At 54.2% G+C, this 13,198-nt stretch overlaps 1 protein-coding gene across 2 annotated transcripts in view; it reads left to right on the top strand.

Moving 5' to 3' along the window:
- GNAO1 (G protein subunit alpha o1) overlaps positions 1-13,198 on the top strand; it is a 149,171-nt gene that overhangs the window by 111,206 nt on the left and 24,767 nt on the right. For both annotated transcript variants that reach the window (XM_045533696.1, XM_045533697.1), the window contains exon 4: positions 12,879-13,039. In XM_045533696.1, the coding sequence (XP_045389652.1) occupies positions 12,879-13,039 (161 nt within the window). The remainder of the gene's footprint in view (positions 1-12,878; positions 13,040-13,198) is intronic.

Below are 13,198 nucleotides of genomic sequence, written 5' to 3'. Positions count from 1 at the left end.
GACCTGCAGACTAGCCCCAGTCACTGCCTCCACCTTCTGCTGAAGATAAAAATAACTACAAGGAGGGAAATGTCCTAGAGAAACTACCTTGAAATTCAGAAAACATGAAGCCAGGCTCCATCTAATTAAGATGACATTTATAAAGGGGGGGTAGGAGGAGGCCTGGGTGGCATTTTAAATTGCAAGCTGATTGTGCGGCCTCTCTAATTTTGGTTCTGAGCAAAGTTTCCAATGGGAACAGAAAACAGGACTTCAAAGGCACCGCCTACTGCTGGCCAGGCAAAGAGAGTGAAAAGGGCTGCCTGGGGCCTCGGGCACAATGCGACTGGTAACTATGGCAAAGGCTGGGGGCCCTGGGGGGCCGCAGCCTTGGGAGCCTGCTGTGCCTCTGAGAGGACAAGCGGAGCCGCTCCTGGGAGGAGCTGATTTAGGCAGTGGCTTGTCCTTGGACAATGAGCTTTGGTCCAGCCTGGCCCGTCGTGGGGGCACTCACTGGGCAGAGCTCTGGTCTGGCCCCGTCCCAGGCACCCCTCACAGCCCAGTCTTCCCCAAGTGCTGCAGAAACCAGCCTTGTTCTCGTGGGTAATACCCAGCACCCTCTCTGAGAAGGGCTGCTCCTGCCAGGGGACTTTCCCCTGCCAGCCTCTGAGACTCACCAGGTGCACAAGACCTGCTCCCTCTTCCCATAGACCAGCTCCTTCCATCTATGGCACCATCCCCCGCCGAGGACTTTGTCGTCACCTGCATTCTGGAGACATACATCTGAAGAGCCTTGGCCCAGAAGTGGCACACTTCACATTCATGTTTCATTGATTGCAACTTAGTTACGTGACGGGTTGTGGCTTGCAAAAGAGTTCCCAACCAGCGGGCCACCAGAGGGCTGAAATCAGCGCACCGTCCCTTGCTAAGCCATGCAACCTGGAGGAAGGAACTCCTTTGTTCTAACTCCAGCAAAGGTGCCGTATGGGCTGGCTTCTACCCCCCAGGGAAGGGGGTGATGCAGATGGGGAAGAGAGGCATGGAAGGGGATAAGAGGAGAGAGAGAGGGATGGATGAAAGCAAGAGTACCTTGGAGGGGAGTGGAACCTGAGCCAGGTGGCACCTGCTGGCCTCCTTAGTGGCTCTGCAGTTTCAGAGAGTAAGTGCCAGCCTCAGCCAATGGGTAGGGAGCACCATTGCTGACCCTCCCACCCAGCGAGCCCCGTGGAGCTCTGCCCCCATGCCCACGCTCACCAAGTGTGAGGGATGATGAGGGAGGATGGCAGGGGCTAAGTGGGGAGGGGAGGCCATGCCTCCTAATCCCACGTCTCGGAGGAAGCTGTCAGGGTGGCAGCACCCAGGCTGGAGTAGCTCCCATACACCTGACCCTGAGTTGGACTCAAAACCTGCAGGATGACCCTCCTCCCTCCCCGCCAGCATAACACGGCACACAAATCCCAGGGGCTTTGCTCAGCTCCCCCCCGCCCAAGCTTCCCCGCTGCACTAGGGGCCAGGCTCTGGGAGTCAGGGGAGCTGGCCTCCAGCCTTGACCCCACTGTGCCTTCCACCTCCTGCCCTGCCCAGAGCGGCCCGCTGGGCCCTCTCTGCCTGGCCCAGCTGGTGCCCAGCCACAGGTGCCACTCTACCTTGCCTGTGTTATGGTTTACAGGAACATTTGTCACCCTTGTTTTTACAGCTGTCTCCATCCCACCTGCCTCATGTAAACACTACCAGCCTCAACATGCTAATGCTGGGTCCCCAGGGTGGGCACTAACCATGCCCTCTGGGAGCTGAGGAGAACAGGTGGTGGCTGCCAGAGAGCGTCCCAGGGGCCAGTCTCCCCAGACCATGCCCTCCAGGAGACAGGGCTGGCGGGCTCTGGTCCAGCTCTGCCTCTGGCTTGCTGGACGGCCTCGGACGAAGACCCCACTTCTACCCCCAGGCCTCATGCTTCCCCTCGGAAAATGAGGCAGTTAAAGCATAGAGGAAGCAGTGCTACCTGGGCTCTGGAGCCAGGTGACTGGAATTCAAATCCCGGTCCTTTTACCCATTGGCCAGGTGACCTTCAGCAAGTCCTGTAACCCATCTGAGTGTTGGTTTCTCTGACTAGAAAATGGGGAAAGTGCCGTAGTTGTGAACATTAAATGAAACAAAGCTCATGGAAAGTGCTCACTAAATACTACCTGCTGGTATTATCTCTCGGGGCTCCTCCTTAATCACAGGCTTCTGAACGTGTGCATGTATATATCTGTGGGGCACGTTTGTGTGTCTGTGAGCTCCCAGGCTCACAGTGGACACTGAGGAGGCTACAGCCTAAGCTTGCTGTCCTTCTGGGCTGGTTGGCCCAGCCTGCTCTGACCCCTGAACCCAGGTGTCCCTCCTCAAGCCTAACCCTGACAGCCTTCCCACCACCACTAACCTTGGCAAAGACTTGTAATTCTTGATTTTCTAACTGAGAGGTGTTGGCTGTAGCCTACAGCCCCGTTCTAAGCCCATGAGAAGGTCTACTGTGAATTAGTCAACTGGCCCTGCCATGTGCCCAGGGCCCTTCCAAGTGGGGGCACATGCCACCGCCCTGGGAGATGACACAGCTTCAGTGGAACAGGGTCACAACATTTAATAACATGGATTCACCAAGTCAGAAAGTGATTCTTTCCTCTCTTTCAGCCCGTCTGAGAACCTCAAGGAGCAAGGCTCAGGCTGGTGCTAGAACATCCTTAACACCTCTGAACGTATCTCCCTTGTTAACAAAGGGAGCAGGGACTGAGGCAGAGGGCCTCCAACAGGCAACGGGATCCCACTAGAATTTAAAAATAGTGGGTAAAAATAGTGTTCTACTTTCATTGTAGTTATTCTTATGGGTATCTTCTATTTAAAATACTTTATACACGTTTTTCATTTACCATAGGGATATGACATTTATAAAGTACAAAGATGTGTGTAAGAAAAATAATAAGTATTAGTGATTAGTATATGCAGGACTTTGGTAGAGGTATGAACATACTAGGAAATGACATCTGGGAAAGAATGACCTGGTCGCAGTTCTCAGACACTTTGGTTTACACTCCTAAAGGTCATTGAGGACCCCAGCAAGCAGTTGTAGAGCTTCTATCTATCAATTCTTATTGTATTAGAAATTAAGACCAAGAAAAATTTAAAATATTCATTTACTTAAAAATAACTATAATAAACCCATCACATATTAGTATAAATAAAATCTTTATGAAAAATTACTATATTTTCCAAAAATATTTTAGTAAGAAGAATGTCGTTGTTTTTACATTTTGGAAATCTCTTTAACATCTGGCCTAATAGAAAATAGCTCAATTCTCCGAAGGTGTTTCTGCAATCTGTCTATTGTGATGTATTGTTCGGTTGAAGAAAAATTTGGCCCCATGCAAATATGTAGTTGAAAAGGGAAGGAGTATTTTAGTAGCCTTTTCAGGTAATTATTCTTTGCAATTCACCAGAACTGGGCAAGTGGTGGTTTCTTAAAGGATAGTTGCAATGTGGAATTTGAACCTGTGTCAGTGGCCCTTGGTCTGCCTTGCACTTTGAATGGATCTCTTACCCATGCATGATTCTGTAATGCCATTTTTGTCATTGGGAAAATAATGGTTCTCTGAGTTACACAGATCTCCCGAACGTTGACACATTTCACCGTAGGATATCAAAAATTCACAGTTGTTACTGTCAACACAGATCTTATCAGAAAAATTTTCAGGTATTTAGGTTTTAGGTTGTAGTAGTAAATACAAATCTTACACAACCCTGGGTTTTCACTTGAAAGCTGGAATTTTATCATTTTGGTAGCAAATGTGTCGGTTGTTTTCCCTGAAGTGATAGACTCACTTGGTCCACTTTTGAGAAAATGTCGGCCAGAGACCCAAGGCTGAAATGCCACCACTTCTCTGTCAAGTGTTCTTTCAAGTAAAAGTGGCGTCCTGTGAACACAGGGACTGGTTCTGCTGGCAGCTCAGTCCTTCCTCAAGCCACCATTGTCCTTCATTTGCAGCACAAATGTCCCGTGTGTACTTCCCATTTCATGACAAAGTATTAAGAGGTGCTCAAGGGTGGAGATTTTTAAAAACTGATTGTCTTTACTACTTCAGCAAGGACATTCTTCAGTAAAACTGTGAATGTGATGTTTCTTCTTGAATGCATGGTGGGAAAGAATGCAATGGCAACTGGTACAGTTTGGTGCCATTGTCTGGCTTCCTGCTATGGGACTGCAGTGTTACCTGCCACTGCTTTTGCACCGTCAGTACAAAACGTTAACACCGAGAGGCAAATAACATCTTAGTATTGTTACAAAATGGCTTTGATCTCATGGACCCCACTGGAAGGAAGGGTGGTCCACAGACCCCACTTTGAGAACCACTGATCTAGCCAGCCCCTTCCTTGTGCAGTTGGGGACACCAGAGTCAGAGGCAGAGGGTGGCAAGATCCTGGAAGTAAGGTGACGTGCTCCTTTCCTAACAAAAACAGCACCTGACCACTCTGGTGAATGGTGCGGGACCCATGTCCCCAGTGAAGGCGCGAGGGGCAGGGCGAGCTGTCAGTGAAGAGTCTGGGGAGAGGCACCCGTCGGCCCAGCATCAGCGTCAGAACCTGCCTGTCCCACCCCCGCCCCAGCACCCGTCTTTTCTCCCCGGAATTGTGTTGCCAATAGCTCCCAGCCGAGGCTGCTCTAATTAAACTATTCACCACTGTCACTTCGTGTTCTGAAGAGATGAAGTTGGCCATTATCATTTTTCCTTCCCTTTGACTGAGCTCTGGGTGGGTAATTTCACTCTGTCCTTGCTCATTTCCTAGAAATGTGGCCTATCTCATTTTAGTTCTTTTCTCCTATCTTAGAACGCTGTGCTCAGGAGAAAGGAGGCAGGGGGTGAGAGCACTGAGAATTCATAGGTTCCCATCCTGTTCACTTCCCAGTTTATTCACGACTAATAGCGCCTGCCTGGTGGTTCAGCCAGATGGTGGTGGACGCTGAGCCCCCATCTAGGAGAGACCCCCTGAGGTGTAGACTGGCAGGTCTGGAACTGCCACAAGGGAAGAAGGCACCAAGAGAAAGTGTTGCCACATAAAGCTGCCCCAAAGGGGGTGATGGTTGGAGCTTAGACTGGCAACATCCCCACTCCATCCTCTGAGACCTGAGGTGGTTAGAAGCCTTGGTGACATAAATACATTGCTGCCCCCCAGAGCCCAGGACAGTCTTCTGCCACTGACCAAGTCGGGTGGGGCCTCCATCCTGTAGCTCCACACCTGCCACACTCCAGCAGGCCCCCCAACCCTCAGGCCCCCTCTACACGGGACTGACAGTTCCTCTAAACCCACAGACAGGGCCCGGGAGCCGAGGCAGCCCAGGAGAGAGCCCACGTCCCAGGCTCCACATGCAGGAGGTTTAGCATTTGCTCCTCGAGGCCCCGTAGGGAAGGGTTTTCACACGTCAGGGCTACCCCACTGGGGTTGGAGCATGAGTTCACACTCGTGCCCCACAGCCTGGCTGAGAGGGCGTCATGTGTGCACCTCCGTGCCATCTGTGTGCAGCAGGGTGGCTGTCTTTAGTTGAATGTCTAAGGGCTGCATGGACCTCCCAGCCCCACTGTTGTCCTCAGGCCCTGCTGATGGCTGGAAGGGCATCTGGTGCCTCAGGACCTACTGCTACCTAGCACGGCCCTCAGCTTTGCCTGGGTCTCTGCCTGCCTCCCTTTAATTCCCTCCTCAAGTGCCCCCAGAGGAAACCAGCGTCTTGGCTGTGCCCTACCATCTCCCAGACAAGTCCGTGTCACATCCCCACCCGTGCGCCTGCTCCTCCTCGCTCTGCCGCTGTGAAGCCGCCTTCCCTGGTGCCGCTGCACCTGACGCCCCCACCGACCTGCAGGCTTGGGCAGGGAAGGGCCAAGGTGCTGGCGGATCTGTCCCCAGCACCCAGCCCTGGGCTTCACAGGAGAGACATCAGCCAGCCTGTGGTGAAGGAACGTTCACTGGTCTGGCCCTGGCTCCTCCTGCCTGGCTTGGGCCAAGCCACACCAGCTGCAGGGGCTGACAGACGGTTTCTGAGAGAACACTTGTAGGTGTTTAGTGCAGGAACCTGAGGACTCAGGCCACAGTCACCCCCACCCCCAGGCCCCTGGTTCTTGAAGATACATAGTGAACCAGCTTCTCTCCAGGAAAAAGCTGCTTCTGAACAATTGGAAGATCCAAGTGTTAGGAGGCTGGAAAGGATGTGACTCTGCAGAAAGTTAGGATTGAAAACCCAAGCCTTCTGCTCCTGCACAGGAGGCAGCCTGGGCCCAAAGCAGGGAAGGTTCTCAGAAGGGCTTAGGGCAAATCCCAGAGGAGTCCAGCAAGTTTAGACTGCTCTCTGCACCCAGACGGAGGCCTTAGGAAAGCCTTCCTGCACAGGGCCACAGCCCCTGGCAAAGATGGGACTGGGATGGTGGGGTGGAGGGAGGGAGGGAGGGAAAGTCAAAGGCTGCTCTTCTCCCCTGCTGTGTTCAAGGCACCAGCTGCTGGGCTGGGGCGGTGTAGGCAGTGTGTTCCCTTTATGCCACATGTGCAAACCCTTAAGGCCAAGACCCCACTCAGTGTCTGCCACCCAGCAGGTGTACAGCAGATGAGCTAGCAGACAGGTGAATGGATGAGTGGGGCAAGGAGAGGAGGAACCAGTGGGGCGAGCTGGGTCAGAGGAGCGGGTGAGTAACTAGACAGGCGCTGGGAAGGGTGGGGGTGGGCGGAGTGAGCGGAGGGACAGGCTTGGGGCTGGCGGCCAAGTGGGCGGAGGCACGAGGTCTGACAGGGAGGTGGCCTGGGGAGGTGGCACAGGCTGTGCAGATGGCTGGCTAGAGAAGGAATGGGCGGATGTGACAGGAGGAAACAAAGGATCATCATCCTAACTGGAGAAGGAAAGCAAGATTAGAAACAGCACTGAATCCTTGGTTCTGCTGATGGGTGTTTTGGGGAAGCCTGGAAGGTTCCCTTCCCTAGAGCAATGGTGGACCCACGAGGCCCTCAACTCTCTTAAGAGACCCCATGAACCAACAGCATGCTGCAGGCACGGGCCTAGCTCAGACGCCTAAGCCCAAAGGTGCCTCTCCCCCAGCCACCAGATGCCTGTGCCCCAGTTATTGCCGTTACCAAAGACGTGGCACGGATGTCTAACATGCCCCTGGGCTGGTGGGGTGGTAGCGCTTCCACAAGAGTCAGTTAGCGATCTGCCGGCCCAGGGCCAGGAAAGCAGACCCCGCCTGGGTGGGAGGGAGAGCCCCCGCTGCTCTGAGGCCCAGCTGCAGAGAGGAGGGGAGGGGTGTCCTCCTGTGTGTGAGAGAAACGGGGCTGTTTCCTTGGACGTGTGGGCCTGGGTGGGGTGGGCCTGGCAGTTGCTAAGTGCCCAGAACGCCGCCCCCACCACCGTTCTCCACCTGCTGGAATTGCAGTGCTCAGGCTGGGCCTCCAGCGCCTGGGGTCTCTCTGCCCTTTCCCCTGGAGGAGCAGGTCAACAGCACACGGAAGGCAGCGGTGGCCACTGCTGGTCTCCGGCTCAGCAGGTCCAGCTCCCGCTCCCTCGCCCGTTGGCCTGTGCGTTCCTGCCCCCTGGTGGGTGCAGGGACAACTACAGCACATGGGGGCCGGGTGGGGCCAACAGAGGCTTTTCCCTGCAACTGGAGGGAGGCCTGGGTGTGTCGTGTGTGCGTGCACACTCACACTCCACTCGGCCTAAAAGATTAGAGATGGAGGAAAACTCTGAACGATCCAAAGCAGCTCCTCAAGTGGAAGGGGTTATTATTATAATTACTATGATTATTGTTATCAAGATTATCATGCTTGCCTGGAAAGCCTTGTACAAAGCAGGCTTATTTTATGTCAGCTTGTTGTTTGTGTCTGAGGCACTTCATCTTTGCCTATAATAACTAACATTTGCAGGGCTCTTTCATGTGGCAGAGCTGTGTCACATCCTCAGCCCATTTCATCTGCACAAACAGCCCTGTGTGGTGGGAGCTAATGAGAGAACAGGGGCTCAGAGAGGTTAAGTGTTCTGTTCAAGGTCACACAGCTAAAAAGGTGCAGAGCTAGGATTTGAATCTGGGTCACTCGACTAAAAATCCATGTTCATTTCCCCACCGCATTCTTTGCATGTCATCCCTTAAGAGGGAAGAGGCCTTTTATCATACTTTAACTCCAAGCCTCTTTGCTGCTGATGTTTATTAAAAAGCCGATACTGCCCTGAAGAGCAGGGAAGGGTTTTGAAGACCCACGTGTTAAAAGTGCAGTTTGCTATCCTGGTTTCAGACAATGAATTTACCTGGGCACTTCCAAGTCCCTGCAGTATCTGGCATGTGAGTAGAAAACGTGATTTTCTTTCCCAATTGCTCAGGTTCTCTTGGTCACCCCCACCCCCCGGGTGTGGCTCAGGACAGACAGGCATCAGCTACATCTCTGAGCAGGTGGGAAGGAGGTGCCAGGGCAGGAGAAGGTGCAGGGGGACTCTCTGTGGTCCAGCAGGTGGGAGCCAGGTGGGCAGGTGGGCAAGGCCCTGACTGAGCACTGGGAGCCTGTGCCCCTCCTCATAGCTTCAGGGACCTGCTGGCTGACTGGGGACAGCTTTCTGAAAGCAGTGCCCCTCACTGCTGGGTACCAGTGAGCTGTCCCTCTGATTGTCACCCGGGTCTTAATGCTGCTTTCCAAGCACACTGATGACCAGTCCTCAGCAGGTCTTTGAGGAAGAACACTCCTGGCATGGGTTTGTGGGGGCCCACGGTTTATAAATCGCACCCTCTTGAGTGGGTCTTGGCTCTAGCGTGCTCAGATTGAAGGAAGTCTTGCCAGCCCTGCCTGCCCCTCCTGTGCTCCACCAATTGGGCAGAAACCATGAAGGAGGGGCCCAAAGGAGGAAGTTTGGAAAACTCTGGCCGGGTCCACACCCTCATTCCTCAGATGGGAAAACACACTGAGATCCCCTGAGGTGGGCCAGGCAGGATCAGCTACAGGTCCTTGACTCATAGGCCTTGTACTGTTTTTAGCCCCAGGTGGAAGTGCCACCCTTGCCCACCTACCCGCCTCCCTGAGTCATCACTGTCTGCCTGGGGCACCCAAAGCCCAGGCCCCCGTCCTAGCTTTCCAGATCGCTGCCACCAGGGGTGCGCCAAGCCCAGCCCAGAACCCCAGAGGCCAGGCCCCCTTGGTGGGCAGCCTCCGTGTCAGGGGGTGTCTGGGACAGTGCCTCTGGGGAGCTGGATCTGGGTTAGCAGGTGTGCTCGGCCTTCCGGCCTCCACGCCAGTTGTAGCCTCCTTCCCAGGGCAGGCAGTGGGGAGGGGGCACAGCTGTGGGAACTTTCCCATCACCCTGGTGCGGTGGACAGGCTCTGACATGTAAATAGCTACTTAGCCAGACAGCTCGATTCTGGAAACGTCTCGAATAAAGGCTTTGGCCCCACATACCTTTTGTGCAGAACCTTTAGTTGGCCACAAACCTTCCAGGTGCTGACTTCAATTCCTTTGTGTCTCTCCCACCCCCAAGGACACCCGCAGATTTCCAGCCCACTCACTCCCTGAGCCACGTGCCTGGGCTGGGTCATCTGTCTCTCCTCTGGCTTAATTGAAGGGCTGGGGGTTGAAAGGGCTCGCAGCAGAGTAATGTCTAGTAATAATAATTGCACCCATGAATAAAGTGTTCCAATTCTGGAGATCCATGAGGTCAAGGAGATGTTAGGCCTGGCGCATCCCACTCCTAGTCCCCAGGAGGGGCTCAGTCTCACTATGGGCTCCAGGACTTGTGCAGGCTGAAACCAGGGGGAAGGCAGCTGGAGGAGGGGCCCAGAGAGTGCTAGGACCAACTGCCCAGCCCACGTGGACTCCCCGGGGCCCACTCTGGCCCTGTGCCCTCTCCAGCTCCGTGCATCTGCCTCCTCTAGCTGCCTGTCTTCTCTGGGACCTGGTGTCAGTCAGGGCCTTGGTGTGTGTGAGTGGCAGAAACCAACCTCAGAGAGGGTGAGGGGACCCAGCCCCAGGGACCCAAACACCTTGACACTTTCCTGCTTCTTTCTGCTAGCTCTATTCTGAGAGGCTTCTCCATAGGTTGGGGGACACAGGTCTTGGTAATACCAATGACTTTGGGGACATAGCCTCTTAAGCTGACCTTACTTGAAAAATCCCAGGGGAAGACCACAGGTGTCTGCAGGACTGTGGGCTTTGGGGCACGAGGGTCCAGCACACCCCCGCCCTGTTGCGGGGACCCATATGCGTGCTGAGCAGCGGGAGCATGCACTGAGGCGCAGCAGACAGGGCGGGTGGTGGGCACATGGGAGAGGTATTCTCAGGGACTCCTGGGATATTGGCAGGGACAGAGGGGCCTCTTGGGTGGCAGTCACCTTGCTCTTTGGTCAGGAGAGTGGTCTGAGCAAAGTCCTGTCAGCCAGAGAAGCGTGTGAAGAATGAGCAGGAGGGTGTGTGTGGTGCCTGGGCTTAGACAGGTCCCTGTTGTCCTGGTTTGGGTTCCTCTAGAAGCTGACCTGAGACAAGGCTCAGGTGAGACAAGGCGTTTATTTGGGAGGTCACTGCAGGAAGCACAGTGGGGAGGGAACAGGGGCGGGAGGGAGCCCAATAGAGTGAGTTCATGGGTGGGCTGCCACTTTGGGCAGCTGGGGCTCCATCCCCAGGGAATCCTCTGAGAGACTGTGTGGAGCTTGTCCCAGAATTGTCTCCCAGGAGGGCAAGGACACCCAGGCATTTGCCTACCAACTGTCTGTCCTGGGCGCTGACTCTCAAACCATGCAGCCCGCAGCACACCCAGGAGCAGAGAACTCCTTAGGGAGAGGCAGGAGGCCAGTCGGTCCATGGATCCCTGTGCAGGCAATCAAGGACAGTGAGGGGCATGAAGGGGCTCGAGACAGCACTGCTTCACACCACCTGCTCTCAGTTAGACATTCAAAGCAGCGATCGTCTAAGATGCAGCACAGACCTTTCTGGGTGATGCCACGTCACGCTGGATCTGGACCCTCCCCCAGGTACTGTTTGCCATCAGAGGTGCTGTGGTCAGTGACTGCTCTCAGCACACCTGGGTCTGGCCACAGAGGCTGGCCCTGGAGTCGGAAGGCTCCTAATCTTGAGTCCTGGCCCTGCTTCACCATCTGTGACTTTAGATGAGCACCTTCCTCTCCATGGCCCTCAGTTTCCCCACCTATAAAATGGGGATGCAACTACTGTGTTAGCTGTTGCCACCACAGACCTCCCCAAAACCAAACTGCTTAGTTTAGCTGAGGACCAGAGACTCCGGTTCAGCTCTGCATTGTGCGTCCCAAGTCCTCTTCCAGGGACAGATGAGAGAGCTTGGGCATATTCATGGCAGCGGTGGGCCCACGAGGACAGGCAGAAACACACACTGGGCCACAGCAAGTCCCGTGGCCGTACCCGAGCCAAGGAGACAGGAAACATGTTCTGCCTCTGGTGGGGGAGCGTATCCAAACGTACTCAGGTCCCACAGGGAGCGTGTGGGAAGTTGGCCCTCTGCACCCGTGGTTTGCGCATCCCGCCAATACTGTATTTCCAACCTACCTTTGGTTGTGCAGGTAGAACCCATAGATACGAAGGGCCAGCTGTATTTACTAAAAAAAAAATCTGTCTGTAAGTGGATCTGCACAGTTTAAACCTGTATTATTCCAAGGACAACTGTACTTTTTTGGTCAAAATTAATTTTATTTTAAAAATATATCATGTGTTAAGTTTATATCTTTTTTTGCATTATAAAGGTGAGCGCAGGGCAAAGAGGTGGGGTGAAGCATCAGGCCCACAGACACAGGTCTCCCAGGTCCCCCATGAGGGGCCGTGGAGCTCTGAGGAGGCAGTGTGTGCATGCGTGCAAGAGTCCTCTGTAAACTGTAAAGTGCTACTTGTAAACACAAGGTGGTGGTGGTGCAGTCCCGGGACTCCTCCAAGAGCCTTCTGAGCCTTAAAAGACCACCACACTCCTGGTTTTGATGTTACATGTATTTGACTGTAGTCTTTGAAAACAGGTGAGCCCTGTTTGGTATCCAAGATAGGGGAGGGGAGAAACCTGTTAATCATGCGGTACTTTTTCTGTGGTTCCGGCTGAGTCCCAGCCTACACTGTGTGCCTTGAGCAAAGTCAGCTACACCCACTCAGACAGGAGGGGAAGGAGGCAGAGAAGGAGAGAGCGCCCAAGGTCATTATTTCCCCTCTACCCTTCCCTTGTTTGACCTGGGCTTCGCCTGCACCCAGAGGAAGGTAGGCCACAGGTCACAGACAAATAAAAATCATAAAATTAAGTTTCAGCTTTGGGCAATCCAGGAGCCTCAATTCTTGAGATTGAATGTTGGCACAAGGGATTTTCACCGTCTGCGCTGACTTGACAGCCAGCCCCCCGCTGCCCGCCCTAAGGTGCAGTCGCCTCCACTGTACCTCAGCTTCCCCGATTCTCAGCCAAATGGCTGCTCACTGGTACAGCCCACTTCCAGCGACTGTGCTCTGCCTTGGGTAAGAAGTGTAGAAAATTTTTAAGATTTTTTTTTTCCCAAACAAAATACTATACAAAACCCCATTTTCAAAATAGATGAAAGCAGAGCTGCTGGTTGAGCTGGGAGGTGGAGCACAAAGCCCGGCCCACTCTCCCTTCCTGCCCACGGGACGCTCCAGGGCTGCATGGGCCATGGCTTGAAACTCCTGCTCTAGGACTCCCATGTGACAGAAGGCCTGAAGGCCCTAGGAAGCCCGCTGTGCACGTGTCCCGAGACACAGGGGTGCACAGATAGTGGCCCTTGCTCCTGAGTAGGCCATGGGTCCAGCCGTCATCCTGCTGCCCGGGCAGTGCCCTTAGCACAGTCCAAGCCAGGAGTCTTCTGTCTCACTGAAGCCTCACAGCCCCCACCCATCTGTCCTCACAGGCCGACGCCAAGATGGTGTGTGACGTGGTGAGCCGGATGGAAGACACCGAGCCCTTCTCTGCAGAGCTGCTTTCCGCCATGATGCGGCTCTGGGGTGACTCAGGAATCCAAGAGTGCTTCAACCGGTCTCGGGAGTATCAGCTCAATGATTCTGCCAAATAGTGAGTGTCCCGGGCGGAGGGAGGCCCGGAGCTGGGCAGTGACATGGTGCCGGAGGGGGCACAGGCATTGGTGGAGCAAGGAGGGCTTGGTGGCTCAGGCCACACCTGCTGTGAGATATTCTGCTGCAGGTGGTGGTGTCAGGGAAGGATGAGTCGGGG

The sequence above is a fragment of the Lemur catta genome, chromosome 20 (genome assembly GCF_020740605.2).
Source record: "Lemur catta isolate mLemCat1 chromosome 20, mLemCat1.pri, whole genome shotgun sequence".
Taxonomy (NCBI): Eukaryota; Metazoa; Chordata; class Mammalia; order Primates; family Lemuridae; genus Lemur; species Lemur catta.
The sequence above is the reverse complement of the archived record's forward strand: the minus strand, read 5'-3'. Positions and strand labels throughout refer to the sequence as shown.